The sequence below is a fragment of the Oncorhynchus kisutch genome, linkage group LG16, assembly GCF_002021735.2.
Source record: "Oncorhynchus kisutch isolate 150728-3 linkage group LG16, Okis_V2, whole genome shotgun sequence".
NCBI classification, from domain to species: Eukaryota; Metazoa; Chordata; class Actinopteri; order Salmoniformes; family Salmonidae; genus Oncorhynchus; species Oncorhynchus kisutch.
In genome coordinates this window covers 29,722,378-29,740,113 of record NC_034189.2, presented here as the reverse complement: position 1 = coordinate 29,740,113, position 17,736 = coordinate 29,722,378, and the positions used below count along the sequence as shown (strand labels likewise).

General features: G+C 44.0%; 1 protein-coding gene across 12 annotated transcripts in view; it reads left to right on the top strand.

The window, feature by feature from the left end:
• The window catches only part of LOC109906605 (calcium/calmodulin-dependent protein kinase type II delta chain), a 112,507-nt gene that overhangs the window by 60,271 nt on the left and 34,500 nt on the right, over positions 1–17,736 (top strand). For 6 of the 12 annotated variants that reach the window (XM_020504400.2, XM_020504391.2, XM_020504393.2 and 3 more), the window contains exons 4-7: positions 2,383–2,437; positions 9,333–9,398; positions 11,157–11,229; positions 17,588–17,690. In XM_020504400.2, coding sequence (XP_020359989.1) covers positions 2,383–2,437; positions 9,333–9,398; positions 11,157–11,229; positions 17,588–17,690 — 297 coding nt within the window. Of the gene's footprint in view, positions 1–2,382; positions 2,438–9,332; positions 9,399–10,211; positions 10,285–11,156; positions 11,230–17,587; positions 17,691–17,736 lie in introns of all 12 variants that reach the window. The other 6 variants (XM_020504390.2, XM_020504392.2, XM_020504394.2 and 3 more) reach the window with 1 other exon arrangement.

Genomic DNA, 17,736 nt, shown 5'->3' with positions numbered 1-17,736 from the left:
TCTCAGTCCTGGCCAGCCCACCGTGCCAGGGTAGTTGTTCCAAACCTCCATGGCTAAAAAAGGACAGTGAGTATGGAGCTGCTGTTTTCCTGTAAAAAAAGAAAAGAAAAATGCTACTGTACGTATGTCCTCAGGATCTCACACGCATCACGGGAAGTCACATTATTTGAATCCACCCCACCTCCACACACATGCCCTTACTTCCTTGAGACTATTCTCATTTTGAAAGCCAACAAACTCGATGACACTGAAAACCATTTCAAATACTGAGTAAATACTGGTTAAGTCTTCCCATGTGTCGTCTCTTGATAGTTTGTGCAGACCCCCCCCCCCCATCTGTGCGGCTTCCCCAGCCCACGTCCCCCCAGCCCCCCCACGTAGGCTGCCAAGGGACCCACGGAGGCCAATTAAGACTTCACTAGCAACGTGACCACACTGGGTGGTTGGGTTTGTTTCTTTCTTTTTTTCTTTTTTTGCAGAAACGATGATGAGGGGGTGGAAGAACGAGTGGATGATAAGAGGGGGGTATTTTGTTTGTCTGTTGTTGGTAAGACAACTTACTGCTAAAATGCGTGCGAGGGAAAATTGGCAGGAAGAGGGTGGTTTTGGATTGCCTTTTGTCTATTGGCCCTGGAGCTATTGTTGTGTTATCTGAGACAGCTTCTGATGGCATGATTTAATGTTCTGTGAGAAGAACAGCCTCCATGAAGCCTCAGTCTCAATGGGATCTCGTGCTCTTTTTATGTTCCCTTAATGTGGATTACGGGACAACACAAATGCCTAGCAGGATGGATACTATCCTGCCTAATTATTATGCCATCAAACCATGTACCTCAATTATCTCAGGTTTCAGGCTCTATCCTTTTAGGTTAATGTCTCAATCTCTACCCCATTTTAACATTTATTTTTATTTCACCTTTATTTAACCGGGTAGGCTAGTTGAGAACAAGTTCTCATTTACAACTGCTACCTGGCCACGGTAAAGCAAAGCAGTGCGACACAGAGTTACACATCATTTAAGGACTTAGCTATAGTGATAATACCCCAATTGATTCAAATTAAAGAAGACCCAGTTCCCGTATTTCTAGGAGGTCCATCCACCTTTCTTCTTCTAGGTCATCCGTCTGTTTCATTCTCTGATTGGCTGGTGCACGCAGTGATCGCCTCGTTAACGTCCCGTCTCGCTGGCATCTATATCCGACCGGTAGAGCCATCCCGCTCCTTAAGGTCACCATGACAATCAGGAATAGTCAGGAATAGAACTAATGAAGACACGAGTGGGTTCTTAGCGAAAGAGGGCATTTCTCTCGTCTTTCTCTCTCTCTCAATTGATTTTGCACTCTTTTCTCACCCTTTTGTGCTGGCTATTTTCTCTTACCCTTTTCCTCTCTCCTTTACTACCCCCCCCCCCCCCCCCCTTAGCATTCAGATACAAAGGGTCTGATGAGGAAAACCGCTCTGAATAAAGTTTGCTGGGTGTATACGGGAGGCGAAGTCAGGTGCAGGAGAGCAGAGTGTAGTTAACAGGCACACTTTTATTCCGGTCCAAAACGAAAGCACATAAGGACATGAAACAAAAGTCTGGTGTGTGACAATACCCACATAACATAAAACAATTTCGCACAAAGACATGGAGGGGAACAGAGGACTAAATACATGCAGTGTGATTAGGGAATGAACACCAGGTGTGTATGGAACAAGACAAAACAAATGGAAATATGAAAAAATGGAGCGGCGATGGCTAGAAAGCTGCCCGAACAAGGAGAGGAGCCGACTTCGGCGGAAGTCGTGACATCAACAGGAAACATGTATAGCGTGTACTAGCGTGTACTGTATTGTCTGTCAAAGTCTTATAGAAACCTCTTGTACATTATGAAGCATGTGATATTTATGTGCTTAAGCGTTCATAATTGTTGTAAACACGGGCAACATAAAGGTTTATTGTGGCAATACATCAGCAAGACATCTCCTGACACGTGGAATAAACAATCACATTTAATATTCCATGCGGAAGATTTGGATGTGTAGATTTTAAAAGCGAGACTGCTGTATTGCATTGGTTGTACTACTGTCTGGGTCTGTCTCAGTGAGATGAATGGGAAGTTTGTCTGAGGTCTATTATGGATTGAATATAGTGAGGTCTGGCAGGATCGGGGGCGTTTCAGGGTAATTTGTGTAATGGATGAGTTTCTCTCTTCCTCCCCTGACTTTTTTTTTTCTTTCCCTGCCTACCGGGCACACACACACCCAGGCATGGACAAGCATCAGACTACACACACTGACACGCTTGCTGTCTGAATAACTGAATGGGTCCGTCTGAGAGGCATCATTTCTAATCAGACTTTTGCTTTCTCCCCCCCCCCCCCCCCCTCTCTTCCACAGTGAGGCTCCATGACAGCATATCAGAGGAGGGATTTCACTACCTGGTCTTTGACTTGTAAGTTCAAACCTGTCACTCTACAAAACTCATCAACCCCAACCATCCAACCAGTGGTATATGTAAGACATGGCTTTGTTTGATTCACCAGAAAAGAAGGAACAAATAATACAACAAAAATGATGGTTAAACTCAAATATACACATTGACAAGTGCAAGCAACTAATTTCAGCATTACCGCAAAAGTAGGCGAGTGGAAGGGGGGGAAAAGTAAGGATCTTGTCTGTCGGCCCTGCATTAAAGACCAAAATTGGTTAAAGAAAATGCAGATAAATAAAAAAGTATACCAGTTTCATATTAGGACCAAAAAATTGACAGCCGTGTCATATAGATTTCAAAATAGTTGGGAAGAGATATTCAATGTACCAATTCCATGGCACTGAGGAGAGGCAGAATCCTGCGATAATTTGTTTTGGTACCGTCCAAATGTAGTTTGTTTTTGGTCGCAGGTCCAGGCATGGCTAAGGAATTGCAACATTTACATGGAGCTAACACTGCAGTTGATTTTTAAAAGTCATAGTCAATCGATCAATAGTATAAAAATGCTTTTTGCAAAACAAAAATGTATCTTTCATTTGCAATCTGTAGAAACGATGAGAATAGAGAGGTTCAGAACGTTTGAAACATCAGTTTAAAAATATATGGCAAATAGAAATCGAAACTGGATGGTGTTGAGAGATGGGAGGGGATGGGATTTAATACAAACAAAAGATAACTATTGTTAAATACATTGTGTTCATAAAATGTATATAGTATGTATAAGCTGGAAGTAGTTACTCCAATTAGGGGAGTAGTGATGGGGTTAGGAGAAAATAATAAAGGAAAATATATTTACAAAAAAATGCTGGAAGCCACACTCTATCTGCAATATTAAATCTGATCGAACTCGTGAAAAAAAAAAGACATGGCTCCGGCTACAATGTCCTACAGTGACCAGAAACAATGCAATCCCTTCCTGGCTCTCTAAGATATGTACAGTATCCTTACACACCTAGTTCAGTAGGCCTACAATGCTATTGGCTTTAAAAGCTCTCTGTAATTTTCATCATAGGTACACTTCAACTATGACAGACAAAATTAGACCAAAAAATCCAGAAAATCACATTGTAGGATTTTTAATGAATTTATTTGCAAAAATGTGGGCACCCTTGTCATTCTGTTGATTTGAATACCTGTAACTACTTAGCACTGATTAATTGTAACACTCAATTGGTTTGGTGAGCTCATTAAGCCTTGAACTTCATAGACAAGTGCATCCAATCATGAGAAAAGGTATTTAAGGTGGCCAATTGCAAGTTGTTGTTCTCTTTGACTCTCCTATGAAGAGTGGCAACATGGGGGCCTCAAAACAACTCAAAGGACCTGAAAACAAAGATTGTTCAACATTATGGTTTAGAGGAAGGGTACAAAAAGCTATCGCAGATATTTAAGCTGTCAGTGTCCATTGTGAGGAACATAGTGAGGAAATGGAAGACCACAGGCACAGTTCTTGTTAAGGCCAGAAGTGGCAGGCCAAGTAAAATATCGGAGAGGCAAAGGATGGTGAGAACGGTCAAAAACAGCCCACAGACTACCTCCAAAGACCTACAACATCATCTTGCTGCAGATGGTGTCACTGTGCATCGTTCAACAATTCAGCGCACTTTGCACAAGGAGAAGCTGTATGGGAGAGTGATGCGGAAGAAGCCTTTTCTGCACACACACGCCACAAACAGAGTCGCTTGAGGTATGCAAACGCACATTTGGACAAGCCAGCTTCATTTTGGAATAAGGTGCTGTGGACTGATGACACAGAGTTATTTGGTCATAACAAGGGACGTTATGCATGGCGGCAAAAGAGCACAGCTTTCCAAGAAAAACACTTGCTACCCGCAGTAGAATTGGGTGGGGATTCCATCATGCTGTGTGGCCAGTGCCGGTACTGGGAATCTTGTTAATGTTGAGGGTCGCATGGATTCCACTCAATATCAGCAGATTCTTGGGAATCATGCTAAAGAATCAGTCACAAAGTTGAAGTTACGCCAGGGCTGGATATTTCAACAAGACAACGACCCTCAACACTGCTCAAACTCTACTCGGGCATTTATACAGAGGAACAAGTACAATGTTCTGGAATGGCCATCCCAGTCCCCAGACCTGAATATCATTGAGAATCTGTGGGATGATTTGAAGCGGGCTGTCCATGCTCGGTAACCATCAAACCTAGCTGAACTGGAGATGTTTTGTAATGAGGAATGGTCCAAAATACCTTCATCCAGAATCCAGACACTCATTAGAGGCTATGGGAAGCATCTAGAGGCTGTTACTTTAGCAATAGGAGGCTCTACTAAATATTGATGTGATTTTTCTATTGGGGTCCCAGATTTATGCACCTGTCCAATTTTGTTTTGATGCATATTGCACATTTTCTGTTAATCCCATAAACCTAATTTCACTACTGAAATATTACTGTGTCCATTAGTTATTTGATAGATCAAAATGAAATTGCTGATCCAAACACCCAATTATTTATAAATGGAAATCATGGAAATTGTCAGGGGTGCATATATATACGATCATATTTACATAAGTATTGAGACCCTTTTGCTGAAGCACCTAGAGTCTTCTTGGGTATGACGCTACACGCTTGGCACACCGGTATTTGGGGAGCTTCTCTGCAATCCTCAAGTACAGTCAGGTTGGATGGGGAGTGTTGCTGCACAGCTATTTTCAGGTCCCTCCAGAGATGTTCGATCTGGTTCAGGTCCGGGCTCTGGCTGGGCCACTCAAGGACATTGAGACTTGTCCCAAAGCCACTCCTGTGTTGTCTTGGCTGTGTGTTTAGGGTCATTGTCCGGTTGGAAGGTGAACCTTCACCCCAGTCTGAGGTCCTGAGCACTCTGGAGCAGGTTTTCATCAAGCTTCGCTCTTTACTTTGCTCCGTTCATCTTTCCCTTGATCCTGACTAGTCTCCCAGTCCCTGCCACTGAAAAACATCTCCACAGCATGTTGCTCCCACCACCATGATTCACTGTAGGGAGGGTGCAGGTTTCCTCCAGACGTGACCCTTGGAAAGAGTTCAATCTTGGTTTCATCCGATCAGAGAATCTTGTTTCTCATGGTCTGAGAGTCCTTTAGGTGCCTTTTGCCAAACTCCAAGCGGGCTGTCATGTGTCTTCCGTCTGGCCACTTTACCATAAAGGCCTGATGCCTGGAGTGCTGCAGAGGTGGTTGTCCTTCTGGAAGGTTCTCCCATCTCCACAGAGGAACTCTGGAGCTCTGACAGAGTGACCATTGGGTTCTCGGTCACTTCCCTGACCAAGGCACTTCTCCCCTGATTGCTCAATTTGGCTGGGCAGCCAGCTCTAGGAAGAGTCTTGATTTTTCAAAACTTTTTCCATTTAAGAATGTTGGTGGCTACAGTGTTCTTGGGGACCTTCAATGCTGCAGAAATGTTTTGGTACCCTTCCCGAAATCTGTGCCTCGACATAATCCTGTCTCGCAGCTCTACGGACAATTCCTTCGACCTCATGGCTTGGTTTTTCTCTGACATGCACTGTGAACTGTAGGAACTTATGCAGACAGCTGTGTGCCTTTCCAAATCATGTCCAATCAATTGAATTTAACACAGGTGGACTCCAATGAAGTAGCAGAAGGACATCTCAAGGATGGTCAATGGAAACAGGATGCATCTGAGCTCAATTTCACGTCTCATAGCAAAGGTTCTGAATACTTATGTAAATAAGGTATTTCTGTTTGCAAAAAAAATAATTTAAAAAACTGTTTTTGCTTTGTCATGATGGGGTTGTGTGTGTAGATTGATGGGGAAAACAAGTTATTTAATCGATTTCAAAATAAGGCTGTAACATAACAAAATGTGGAAAAAGTGAAACGATGAATACCTTCCGAATGCACTGTATGTAGAATGGTGAGAATCGCAATAAATATAGTTTCGGCACCTAAGTATCGTAAACTCAGCAATTAAAGAAACGTCCTCTCACTGTCAACTGTGTTTATTTTCAGCAAACTCAACATGTGTAATTATTTATACGAACATAACAAGTTTCAACAACCGAGACATGTGACTAACAGAAATTGAATATTGTGTCCCTGAGCAAAGGGGTTGTCAAAAACAGTCCGTGTTTGGTGTGGCCACCAGCTGCATTAAGTACTGCCGGGCACATCCTCCTCATGGACTGCACCAGATTTGCCAGTTCTTGCTGTGAGATGTCTCTTTGCAGCATGCCTAAGGCACGTTCACGCAGATGAGCAGGGACCGTTGGCATCTTTCTTTTGGTGTTTTTCAGTGTCAGTAGAAAGGCCTCTATAGTGTCCTAAGTTTTCATAACTGTGACCTTAATTGCCTACCGTCTGTAAGCTGTTAGTGTCTTAACGACTTTTCCACAGGTGCATGTTCATGAATTGTTTATGGTTAATTGAACAAGCACGGGAAACAGTGTTTAATCCCTTTACATTGAAGATCTGTGAAGTTGTTTGAATTTTTACAAATGATCTTTGAAAGACGGGGTCCTGAAAAAGGGCAGTTTCTTTTTTTGCTGAGTTTATATGTGTCGGGATAATATTGAAATGGCCAGGTCCCTGTCAATTCCCAGCCCTACCTGTTAGTGGGGCATATTAATTTGTAAGCACACTGTACATGTAGTAGTTGCTAGATAAACTAATACTAATTCCAATTCTATTTCCTCCATGTATGTCCCCAGACGCTCTCCAGGCAGGACGTGGGAATAACTAACACAGATGTGCTCCGTAGATTGCCTCCTCTCCTAGGTTCTGTTCACCAGTACCATCTTCCCTTCATCGGCTTCCTTTCTGGCAGTTGTCTTTTCTCCTCACCGCTCCCTTCCGGGTGAATTTACATAATCATCCAAAGAACAGAAGGGTTCATCGCAATTACCATTGGTTCAGAGCTGGCCAAGCTTGCAAAGATAGATAAGAAAAGTTCACGAGCTTACACACTTGGTCTGTGAGCAATGTTTTGCATTGTCACTGTTGTTTTGAATATTTTGTAAATGTGTATGTTTGTTCAGAGGTGTCAACGCCGGGTTTTGAGGCATCGCTCGACTCATGCCCCCAAGGATATTTACATGATTCATATTTATGGAAATCTAAGTGGGCAGCTCCAAAGGTGGCCCCGAAGGCAATAAAGACGTGTGCACTAGTGCATCCGTCCAGGCTCTTTGTGTCCCTGCTCTACACTGCGGGGGGGGGGTCCTTATTTTAAGGAGGGCTAAAGGCTGAATGCCCAGCCCTCTCCTCTTCCCCTGATGTTCCTCTGCACAGGAGTCTCTCCCTGAACTTAAACTCTCCTTACTTATTCCTACCAGTAGACAGCACTTTATTTTCCAGTTCTGTTTCCACTGGTATTTACTGTGTGTGGGTGTGTATACTAGGAAAGGGTGTTGTCGTTTAAAAAATAAAAATGTTGCGTTGTTTTCTCACCCTCAAGTCAAATTATGTGATGGGCTTGTAAATTACTCTTAACAGTCTAATCTTCTCATAGACTCTGATGTAGTGAAGAAATTGGAATATACCACCGCTCCGCACGGGTATTTTAAATAGACTAAACGCCTATCTCCTCCTTTAAGGATTACAAGGTTAATCCGTTGGCTGATCAAGTGTGTTTATTTCCAATGGCAGCATGCCAAAACGAACCTTATGTTCCACAGATGTCAAAGTGGGCTGGAAATCCCCGTCTCGCTCTGAGTATTTCCTGAAACTCTGGGCCCTAGTTAAAGCCAATTAATGCCCTGGAGTTTTCCCTTGGTGAGGTCATCTGGACAGTGAACAACTCAGGGCTGTATTTAGAGGGGACACAGTAAAGTATGTATTGGTTTCGAGGTCTGTTTGCCTGGCTCCTATGATGCATCACAGTTAGTTTGAACGCTAGCCTTCCATATAGCTCTCTCCCCAGCAACAATGTCTGTGTTTCTTCACATGCTACTGCATGTTGCATCCATATTTCAGCAAATTTTTTGACGCACATCAATATCACTCCAGAAGAATAACTTTACGTCTACTCTCCCTCGCTCTTTTGCATAGTCCATCCAGCTCAATGCTCATTACTTCCACTATCTTTCCATCTCTCTCTATCACTCCCTTGTATATTGGCAGCAGTTTTGGCGGTGTTTAATTTGGCACAGCTGGAGGGGGAAGTCGGTCCCAATTTATTTAAAATGCTGCATTTAATTTGACTAAGGGCTGTTTAAAAAAAAAAAAAAAGGGGGGGTGCCTGCCGCTCTTAGGCAGCTGAGATTAGTGAATTGCGGGGATGAAAGCTTCTCTTTCCTTTTACCCAAATAAACCTGGCCATACGAATGACGACCAAACGACGAGACAAATGAGGCAAATTACATTGACCGTGAATAAAGGTAAAACACATATAATTCTGTTACATACACCTGCCTTTATATTTTTAATGCATTACTACGAACAAACTGAAAGCATTGCGAGAATCCATTGGACGTTTTGACTGCGGTTTATTGCACTCTGAACACAATCCAGGTACAACAGTCTGGTGTCGTTCCAGTGCCAAGAGTGGTTACATGAAACATTCCCATCTCCTGTGTTGCCCAGTTCCTTGGAATAACACTTACGATTCGGGACATTTAGCTCACTGGAACACACAGGAATGCATTCCAATCTAATATGTCAACTACATGTTTTATTCAAACACCGTTGGAGGGATGTCTAATGGTTTTCTAATGATCAGAAAGCACAAGCATATTTGCTGTTTTGTCCAAATCGTGACATCTTTTGGTGTCTCGTTTCTCTCCTCGAAAGATGCCCGAAAAGGCAGATTTGCATAGCTGACTGCACCCTCGTTCTCCGGGTCTCTCGTTGTTTTCCTGAACTTTTAGCATGGAATTATCACGTCTCTTATTCCCCTTTCTTCCAGGGTGACTGGTGGGGAGCTGTTTGAGGACATCGTAGCCAGAGAGTACTACAGCGAAGCAGACGCCAGGTCAGACTCGCACAGACTCACTTAACAGCAGCAACTCATGTTACTGGTCTAGTTAAACACATGTCAGTGGATGTAAAAAAAAAAAAGACAAAAAAAACACATTCTAGTTCACTTAGTTGTACACAATAGACTTAGTGGATTTTTCATCATTTAGAGTTTAAAAATGACACAAGTTACTGCCTCAACATAACACATTATGCGTGTGAAAAGTACTTGTGTGTTACTGCATACACCCTCTTTCTCTTTTGTTACTGTAATTTAGTAATAGAGTTGATGATATCTGTATTATATCTGTGTGCGTTGTCTGGCATGTGTCTTATGGAGATACTCTTCTGTCGTCTGTTTTTCTGTTGCTCTCCTGCCACGAGGCTGCCGTCTGCGGATCTATTTCCCCCTGTATAGCGCACACCATTAACCACACAAAGACCTGAGTTTGAGGTCATATCATTTTAATATGGATAGTTTCTACTCATTCCAAAAAACAATGTTCTGTTTAAAGTAAGACTGTTAAAAGATTCAGTCCTTTTGTCATTCCTGATATTGAAAGTCAATTAGCGTCCTTGTGACCGAAATAGCGTTGTCACTCTCCAAAAGATTAAGTGGTAGAACATGATGTGAACTTTACTCTCCTCTCTCTCTCTCTCTCGGTCTCTCAGTCGCTCTCTCTCTAGTTTTTACTTTTGATATTACAGTTTCGCTGGCCTTTCTCGTTTTCGTCTTTTTTGTGTGTTTTTGTTGGTGTTTTTTGGTGTTTTCTTCTGATGTGTGTTCTCTCCTCTTCGCTTCTTCTGGCCTTGTCTCTCTCCTCCACAGCCAATGCATACAGCAGATTCTAGAAAGTGTAAATCATTGTCACCAAAGTGGTATAGTTCACAGGGACATGAAGGTTAGTACACAACAGAGGCTATGCTGGCACCATGCCGGCCCCCTCGCCCGCCTGCCCACCCGTCCGCCAGAAATCCACCACCAATTAACATCCACCCCGCCCCTCCCATTCACCCTGTAACCCCACAAGCCGCTTTCCTCTACCTCTCTTCCAAACCCAATCCCCTACCAGCAGCCACCCTGAACCCTCCACCAATCACTACTCGTGGCTGAGGTCAGGTGGCCCACGTGGGGGCGGCAGGGCGGTGAGGGGGGGGTGACACAGCTCACCTTTTCCTCCTCTGTAAACCCAAAGACGATGTGCATGTAGCATCTCTCTCCGGTGTTCGTTTCTCTGCTCTGAACGCCTGCTGTGAGCCTGGGTCCTGGGCGTATTTGATAAGCCCCTTCTGGTTTAAGAGGGGTATAAATAGGATCAATTCATACACCTCCCTCCTCCTTACCCTCCCCAGGGTCGAGCTCACAGCCAGCGGGGAGCTAACACCACTTCTGTTTTGAGACCCGGGGGGACAGTGAGTGGGGGTGGTGGGTGATGATGTCATAGCCAGATGTCCTTGTTCTTAATGGTCCAATCAGAACACACTTTTGTTTAACTTATGCCGCATTCAGTTATTAGAATATCTACAATCTTGCTTTCACCTTATAGTCAAAGCAGTCATATTCAATTGGGTAAAAACATTGGCTCTACACTGGAGTACTGGTGTTATAGGGGTGGTAGTTGGAGGGATATTAACAAATCAATGGCCTAAACATCATCCCAACCACCACCTCCACCACCCTTGCTGCCCCCCCACCTCCGTCTCAAGGAGAACGCACGGCACACAGTGAGTGTGAGCTTGTCACTAACCCACGCCCCCTGGTGTTTGCATGCAGTCATTGCATTCAGCAGATCCTAGAGGCCGTGCTCCACTGCCACCAGATGGGCGTGGTCCACCGCGACCTGAAGGTGAGTAGAAATGCCGGGAAGCCAAACACAGCCCTTCCTCTTCTTCCTCTCCCTCCAACTCTTCTAGTTGTACGGAGACCCCACTCATCCTGAATGACTTTCAGACTTTTTATCCGTTTGACTTTGAGGGTTAAGAACTTTGATAGACTGTCTCTGACACGTCTTTTTCAGTTGAGACATGGGAGGCACAGGGTCAAATTATGAGTTTGAACTTTTCCACTGCATTAGTGACTGCTCGGGCCAGTTAAACGCTGATGAAATGGTAATTACAGAAAGGAAGTCTTATTTGGGACTTTTTGGAGAGGCATGTCGACCTCTTACGTCCACACCTACACTGACGCACCGTGTTTGTCTTCAGAACAGTGACAGAGGTGTTAATAGGCACGGAAATAGGGCCTGCAATCGCTCCAATTCAATGGTGGATAAAATCAGGCTTGTTAAACAAAATAATAATACGATGAGTAGGATGAAATTGTCACATTGTCCAAGTAGAATTTGGAGACTTGCCCTTGTTGGGTCTTTCGACTAATTCAGTGCCTTTTCCTTTCTGTCATAAAGAGAAAAATGTTCAACTTAATAAAACGACACGTTTCCCCATCTTGAAGCTTAACCAACAAAAATACTATTAAGTGCTTAGTAGGTGCCAAATAAAGTAACATGGTTGTGATTTTAACTTAAATCAGGTATAAATTCCCTTGTGACAGGGGGAATGGAAGCTTGTGGTGTGCGACAGGGAGATGCAATCTTCACATAAAAAAATGAAATGGATAAAACATTTCTAGCCTGTCTATCTATGGGTAACAGGGTTGACGTGTCATGCTCAACCTACTCAACCCACTCAACCCACTCAGGAATAGGAGTTTCATCATATTAACATGAGTTCAGTTCACATAACAGGGTTGGCCTTTAAAATGAGGGACAGGTTTGAATCACTAATGACACTAGATAAATAATCATCTTCAGAAATGACTGTCAAAGCAACAAAATATCTAGGAAAACTTGGAGAAATGGTGGGGTTAAGTGGGTTAAAATCTTCCTGGAGGTCATAGGGTACACAGAGGGACATGTCAAAATGTCGATTTTCTTTTCTTTAGCAAATGTTTATTCATATTAAAAATCGATTTTATTGAATACTTCATGTGGTTTATATATATTTTTAAATCTATATTGGTGCACAATTACTACTTAAAATAACAAAAGTCACACATTTCATGGAACGACCTTCTTAGGGTGTACCCTTCCCCAATCCCCCCGGTCATTGCCGTCATGGCAAGTTTCAGAACTCAAATTTGCTAATCAAATGAGCCAGGTGCAGCCAGGAGCACAATTTCACTCCTGAAATAATCACCCTGCGTTTGCATTCGCCGAGGCCCTCTCAGTCAGTGCTCTGATTGGCTGCTACCAGCTTGTTACCATGGGGAGCGGCAGAATAGACAAAAAAACACAACAAATATGAACAAAACAAAGCATGAAAGAGGCCAATGAAAGGCCATCTCTTCACACTGGTGTGACCTACGTGTGTGTGTGTGTACACGTGTGTGTTGGGGGAGGACCCATATTGACACACACCTGCACACACTCATGCATATAGTAATTTTGACACACTGTAATTGTACTGAACGGTACCATTGTATCCAACCAACCTAAATTTAGTTGGACACAGTTAAGTAGTTTGCACTCTAGTTTCCACCAGACCACACACAGACTGACTGCATCAGACCAGACATCCCTCTCAAGCTGTTCCTTCAAGACTCATTGACTTCTGTCGGACTCGACGCTGACGGCACTCTGTTCAGGTCTACCTCCTCCTCTTCGTCTCATTATCCCTGCTCATCTGTCCATCTCCTTTTTCATGCCTCATCCTCTTTCCTTCAATGTTCTTCTGTTCTTTTTTTTCTCTTCCTTTTACCCTGAACTGAACTCTTCCCTCTTGTCCTCCTTCATTCCCTCTGGCCAATCTCCCCTCCTCCTCTTCCTCTCAGCTGCTCTAATCACTGACGCTGTTGCTCTCTCTCTTTCTCTGCCTGTCCACACGGGAGGTCAGGCCACTCTGGATGATGCTGGTCTGGACAACTGCATTAGAGACCAGGGCTGTCCCTGTCCTCTCTCTCTCTCTCCCTCCACTGCCCTCCTGTAGATTCCCCGCTCCCTCTAGGTTTAGATACCAAGCCACTGGTTTAAATCCCTGAAATTGAGATTGAGACCGATTTATTGCTAGGAGATTGAGGAATAGTAAGTGAGAGATATGCGTGAGGGTAGACAGGTGAATTTGTCAGCGTTGTAGTTGTGTGTGTGACTGAAAGCTGAGTGCATCTTTCCCAGTTACAGTAGATACAGTAAGGCCACCGAGGCTAGTAATAATTACATCTTTATGGCTGCGAGACCTGAATTAAATTAGACCCATTACACAGGAGCCCTGAGGACCGGGCGTCAATCCTGATCACAGTGAGCTAGATAGGTTCCACACACACCACAATTAATTTACCCAGTCCTGAAAGCTATACTAGCTAGGGACTATAGCTCTCATATGTGCGTTTAGATTAGATTACAACGTATCGATCTGCCCATTTAGGGATTGTTAGTCACATTGAGTCTTCCATAATAGCTATTTGGTTATGAAGCACATTATTTATTTAAAGCTGTTTAGGGATGATGTGTTATAAGGAAGACTCTATAGCCCTTAAACTCAACTCTGGACCTCGAAGCCAGTTCCACTGCGTTGCTTTCATTGTTACCCTCTGATCAGGGACTGCATTAAGACCTGGCACACCAGGTGTGTGCAATTCATTATTAGATGGAACAGAAAACCAGCAGGCTCTGGACCTGGTAGGGTAAGAGTTGAATAGCCCTGGTCTATATGATGGATGTTATGAGGCTGAGATTTTTAAAACATTTTTAACTGTCCCCTTCCAGTCACACCACACAGGTTACATGATGTTCTGGTGGGGAAGGGAGGCTGGGTTAGTAGGGACGTTTGCAATGACTGCATGGCACTGTTGACTGCACTTACCCCCCCCCCCCCCCCCCCCCGTAGCATGTGAGCCCCGTCCTCGCCCACTGATCTGCACGAATCACAATTCACAAATGCTCTACTAACTGCACCAATGAATGATCATGAATTTACCTTGTTTGATTTGATGCTATATAATGTTGAGGAATTGATTCCTTTATATAGGCCAGTGGTCACCAACCGGTGGATCGCTATCGACTGGTTGATCTCCAAGGTATTCCTAGTCGATTACCAAACGTTTTTGTAACAAAAAACAGTAAAGCCTTGCGTTCCTAGTTTTTGATTTGTTTCTCGCTGTTGGCGGTAGGTACACTGAACCGGGAAGGCAGTGTTCCCATTTTCAACCATTTCACGTGTCTGACGGTAGAACTACCCGACAGGCCCAGAGAATCAAGTGCACCTATAGGCCTACCACCAGCTACACAGTTTCCAGACTGTAAAAATAAACCATCGAACTCACAGCAAAGTTGATACTGTTGAGATTTCAAAACGTTTAAAAACATGACTAGAGAGAGACTCAACGTTTAAGTTATTCAGCAATGTCCCAACACTTTGTTCCAAAACTTTTATAAGCCATAAAATGCGTCTTCTCCCTACTTCCACTCACACTACAACCAGCACTGCAGCTGCAATGAAGGAGTATAGCAAAGTGTTCCGATAATCATACGTTGTTATTGTTAGCGTCTTGTCTCTCTTAATATCGAGGAATATTTCACTCTCTCCGGTCGTAGGCGTAACAACATGAGTTGGTGCATGAGGCAGAATTCATGCAGTGCGACTTGAGATTCGCCATCAGCTGGAAGGTAGCGAGAGGGGAGGGACAGTGAGTCGGGTGAGAGGCAGCCTCACCCCCGCTCCCTCCCACCCCTCAGACTGACCATCAGATTCAGGCCATCAGTCCAGTAAAAATAAACTAAAGCCAATGATTATGCTCACTCAGCTGTGCCTAACTAGTAATTCAAGCATAGCCAATATGCAGTGATAATGTATTGAGCCTATAGCCTACTGCACAAACCTTGGTTAATGTTGCATAGGCTTACGTTTTAAGTTCCCCCCCCCAAAAAAAAAAAAAATCTAAGCGTTAGATCTCGTCTTGCATTTTTGACTCAAAGTGATCTTGACTCAGAAAAGTTTGGTGACCACTGATCTAGGCCATAGAAGTGGTCAGTCCACTGACATACTGTTCTTGAGGTACTGTAACTAATGTATTTGCTCCACAAGCAGAGCAGCTTCACTCCAAAAAGTGGCTGAAACGGCTTCTACTCACATCTCCTGTTTATTACATTAAGTCTATCTCTCTTGAAATTATTTCCAATTTAGACTCCTAGAAGCCGCTTTGAAAACGGCGTTAATAACGCAACGGCGTTAATCCTCAACCTGTAACCTATTCTCTAAGCCCCTCCCCTTCCTATTCCGATGTGGACTATGCATGAGTCACTGTCGACCTCAGACATTGTAGCCCCGCACCTTGGGCTGGACGGCAGCCTTGACGGCGTGTGGCTTATTACTCAGACTTGTGTATCTTTGTGAAGATCAAGCTGTGTCCACTCTCTTTGCTGTGTCAGTATCAGTGTCAATCCTGTTACTCAACACTGATGTAGCTGGTGTAATATTGTCCCCAGTGTGTGTTGAGTGAGAGCGTTGAGTCATAGAGAGCTGCTCCCCTAGAGAAGCAGGCTTGGTGACGGTGAACATGCATGGCCCCACAGGGACACAGGAGGGGACACGATGGAGTTCATTATTACACAGTACTGATAAGTTATGAATGGGTTATAGAGGGGATTGCCATAGTAATGTGCCAAAATATCATTTAGTTAATGGAATTTGGTCCTACACTTCATGACCAAAAGTATGTGGACACCTGCTCGTCAAACATCTCATTCCAAAATCATGGGCATTAATATGGAGTTGATCCTCCCTTTGCTCCTATAACAGCCTTCACTCTTCTGGGAAGGCTTTCCACTAGATGTTGGAACATTGTTGTAAGGACTTTCTTCCATTCAGCCACGAGCATTGGTGAGGTCAGGCACTGATGTTGGGCGATTAGGCCTGATTCTTAGTCTGCGTTCCAATTCATCCCAAAGGTGTTTGATGGGTTGAGGTCAGGGCTCTGTGCAGGCCAGTCAATTTCTTCCACACCTATCTCGACAAACCATTTCTGTATGGACCTCACTTTGTGCACGTGGACATCATGCTGAAGCAGGAAAGGGCCTTCCCCAAACTGTTGCCACAAAGTTGGAAGCACAGAATGGTCTAGAATGTCATTGTATGCAATAGCGTTGAGATTTCCCTTCACTGGAACTGAGGGGCCTAGCCCGAACCATGAAAAACAGCCCCAGAGCATTATTCCTCCTCCACCAAACTGTACAGTTGGCACTATGCATTCGGGCAGGTAGCATTCTCCTGGCATCCAACAAACCAAGATTTGTCTGTCAGACTGTCCGATGGTAAAGCGTGATTCATCAACTCCATTCATTACTGACCTTAGGCTTGTGTGCGGCTGCCCGGCCATGGAAACCCATTTCATGAAGCTCCCGATCAACAGTTATTGTGCTGATGTTGCTTCCAGAGGCAGTTTGGAACTTGGTAATGAGTGTTGCAACCGAGGACAGACGATTGTAATGCGCTACGCGCTTCAGCACTCGTATCATTGCATGTTGTAGCGTTAAGACTTCCCTTCACTGGAACTAAGGGGCCCGAACCATGAAAAACAGCCCCAGACCATTATTCCTCCTTCATCAAACTACAGTTGGCACTATGCATTCGGGCAGGCAGCGTTCTCAGGCAGATTATTTTTTATGTGCTTCAACACTCCGTGGTCCCGTTCTGTGAGCTTTTTCGGCCTACCACTTCGCAGCTGAGACATTGTTGCTCCTAGACATTTCCACTTCACAATAACAGCACTTACAGTTGACCGGGGCAGCTCTAGCAAGGCAGGAAGTTGATGAACTGACTTGTTGGAACCGTGGCATCCTATGATGGTGCCACATTGAAAGTCACTGAGCTCTTCAGTAAGGCCATTCTACTGCCAATGTTTGTCTGTGGAGATTGCATGGCTGTGTGCTCGATTATATACACCTGTCAGCAACAGGTGTGGCTGACATAACTGAATCCAATAATAAAACGGGGTGTCCACATACTTTTGTAGGTATAGTGGGGATCATACCATTTTTCAATGGTGAGATGACCCACCGTCTAAGTTTTACAACCCAGTGTGGATATCACCCAAAATACTAGACAAAATACACCTACTGTATAATATATTATTGCGGACATGTTCATTTTCATGTATATTGCTATATGAGAAGTTTTGAAATCCTGTCTCTCCCTCTCTCTCTCCACTCCAAGCCTGAGAATCTGCTCCTAGCCAGTAAGCTGAAGGGCGCAGCGGTGAAGTTGGCAGACTTTGGTCTGGCCATCGAGGTGCAGGGAGATCAGCAGGCATGGTTCGGTGAGTACCAGTCAGTAAGAAAACTGTTCAAATATCACCAAGGATC